The 3,141-nt window shown below is 32.7% G+C and overlaps 1 protein-coding gene across 1 annotated transcript; it reads left to right on the forward strand.

The window, feature by feature from the left end:
- The first annotated feature begins 917 nt into the window (after positions 1-917).
- Positions 918-1,952, forward strand: LOC107435027 (zinc finger protein 3-like). The gene has a single exon (XM_016046566.3). The coding sequence runs from the start codon at positions 918-920 to the stop codon at positions 1,950-1,952; it is 1,035 nt and encodes a 344-aa protein (XP_015902052.3).
- The last annotated feature ends 1,189 nt before the right edge of the window (positions 1,953-3,141 follow it).

Below are 3,141 nucleotides of genomic sequence, written 5' to 3' on the forward strand. Positions count from 1 at the left end.
TATGGAATTTTAATTCGATTTTGTAGATATTATTTTTTTGGTCAATATTAGGCAGTATATAAATTGATCATTTGAGATGCCACAATTAATTAGTATATTTAATTAGCAAAACACACCATGGTGTTAAAAATAAATTATATACATATAAATGCAATTCATATACTTGAAGTATCATTTAATTATAGTAGATATCACACATAATGATTTATATATGGTATTTACATATAAAACGTTTAAAATAAGTATATCTCAATGCCTAAAAACCATGGGAAAATAAAGAAATAAATAACCAAACCATTTTTGGATCTTATAAAAACCATACGTTTCAGAATGATTCATTAAATCAGGGTGTTTTGAAATCTTTTGTACCAAAACTAGATGGAAGTCCAATAAAAAATTACTTGGACAAGAAATTAACATGAAAAGCTAAGACCGTGTGGTAGCCCTGTGGTAAGAGGTACCAACAACCCAAGCAATGAGCTAGGTTCGAGTCAAATCTGAAAGTACATAAAAGGTGCCTTATTACATGACCACCATATATATCACGCGAACTGCTTATATAGAAATATAGCCGTAATCATATAGGATTAACAATATACCTACACATATAGGATATATAACATATTATTGCCACGTGCGATTATATATATAAAATATATATATATATGGAAATATTGAAAGGGTGTTAAGACTTGGCTGCCATGGGAACAAATCTCCGCAACCTTAGTCATCACTTCAATCCTCTGCTAATGTGATGCAAGTATTAACGGCAAAGTGGGATTTCTTTCCAAACATGAAAGATAATGTATTAATTCAATTCAAACCGTCAATATAAACTACTATAATCTCTCCAAATCTCTTCCAAACGCACAGAAGTATTTTTGTTTTTGTTTTTTTTTTTTTTTTTTTTTTGGGCCATGGAAGAAATTGGTGGTGGAGAAACATGTCCCTGTGAGGCTTCAAGTATCTCTGCAGCCTCTGATGGAACTACTACTCCATGCCAAAATCACCATGCTCACAACAAGAAGATCATGAATAACATGAAACTCAAAGAAAAACTACTTGTCAAATCCTCCTCCGATATTAATGATCGAGCAGAACTCCAAAATCCCGAATTGAGTTCTCGAGTTCTACTCGATCTGAAGCTCTGCAATGATGAATCGCTTCATGGTGGTTCATCGTCGAAGCTAGAACTCAACCTTTTCAACTTCATGAACAACCAACACGTTTCTTCCCATGCAAACAACAACGAGTCTTCGGGTGAGACAACCCGAGAGAAGAGAAAGGAATCTAGGGTGTTCTCATGCAACTTCTGCAAGAGAGTATTCTCTACCATTCAAGCCTTGGGAGGCCATCAACACGCACATAAACAAGAGCGTGCTTTGGCGAAACGACGCCAAGGAATGGATGTGGGTGCTTTTGGACATCTTCACTTTCCTTATTATCCTTCTTCAAACATATCCAGCCACCCTCTTTTTGGATCTTTCAATAGGTCTATTGGTGTTAGGATGGAATCAATGATACATAAGCCTAATGCTTATCAATGGCCAACACAGGCTGGATACCGGTTCAACAACTATAGTGGAGGTGGCCTTGGTATTGGTGTCGGTGGTGTTGGATGGGGGAGGCAGGCTACCATGAATCCACAACCTTCCATTGATAGACTAAACCTTGAAGGGTTTCAGAATAATCATATTGGTGGTGGAGGATTAGGGCCTGCAGGAACTTCAGCCTCTAATAATTCTTCTTCTTCAAGGTTCGAAGAAACTAGTACAATTCGGAATTTGAGTGTTTCTACTACTACTACTACTACTACTACTAATAATAATATTGTTTCTGGTTCAAGCATGGTGACCAATAGGCCGACAGGTTCTGATTTTATCCGGAGAAGTGAAGCTATGAAAACTGATCATGCTGATGTTCCAGAACTTGATTTGTCTCTCAAGCTTTAGTTTTAATTTATTTTCCCTTTTTCTTTTTTTTCTTTAAAAAGATTATATTATGATATTATGGGTGTGCTTGTTGAAGTCTGTATGTAACTTTTATTCAACTTCACATTGTTTTTTAAATAAAAAAAATCGTTTCTTTCTTTTTTAAGTTATTTTTGATATTCATGAACATGATAACAGAGCCAATCTTGCTCTTTTAATCCAAGATGATATGTGGTCATATTATGTTTCTTTCGTATAATGTTTCTCTTTAAAAAGGGCAAAAAAAAAAAAAAAAATGCTAATTTGGATAAAGAGTTGGTAAACTCTGACTTTTACTTATACCATGCTGGCCTTGTGAAATTAAATGATATTATGACATATTATTAATCTGCCATACATAAAAAGATTGATGAAACGCCTAGAGATATGAATCTGTATTTGATCATGTGAAAAATTAAATGCAATGAATGAGATATATTTAAATCTGTCAGGAATTAGTTGGAAATTAATTATAAAATATATTTTCTGTCTATCAGTTAGCTCGAATGAGATATACCATCGGTTGTGGTTTAGAGAAAGTGCAGGGCCAATACCTGTGCATGAGATCGTTCATGCTTAGTCGGTATGCGTAGTAAAAATGGGTTTTGCAGAGTGAGTTTTTATATTCTCATACAGGAAGAGAAGGAAAAACAGCGAAAAGAGAAAAATAAATAAATAAATAAATTTTACTTTTTACTTTTGGAAATTAATTAAGCTTAAGAAAGATAAACTTTTTTTTAGAGGAAGCGATAGAGGAGATGGTTTCAGTACCATCTCCGCGCCAGTTCCAATCAGATATAATTATTCACCCGTCTCCGCGTGTCTTGAAAATTTCTAGTAAGACAAGAAAAAAAAAAATGAAAGATAGAGGAAAAAATAAGAAAACCTAAAATTAAAAACTGATGAACAAAAAATAATACTAAAAAAAGACAACAAGATTAAAAAAGAAAGGAAATAAAAGGAATAAAAATAAAAAATATATTTATCACTATTTACTATAACAAGGATGCAAAAATATTTATTGTTTATTTTGTAATGAAATAAGATTCAGAATTTTGTTAAAAAATATAAAAATAAAAATAAATAAAAGTTTTCAAGTAGGAAAAGTCAAAAGAGAAATAGAAATGTAGGAGTTGATAGGAAAATGCACCTATAATCAGATAAAATTATC

This window comes from Ziziphus jujuba, chromosome 11 (genome assembly GCF_031755915.1).
Source record: "Ziziphus jujuba cultivar Dongzao chromosome 11, ASM3175591v1".
Classification (NCBI taxonomy): domain Eukaryota; kingdom Viridiplantae; phylum Streptophyta; class Magnoliopsida; order Rosales; family Rhamnaceae; genus Ziziphus; species Ziziphus jujuba.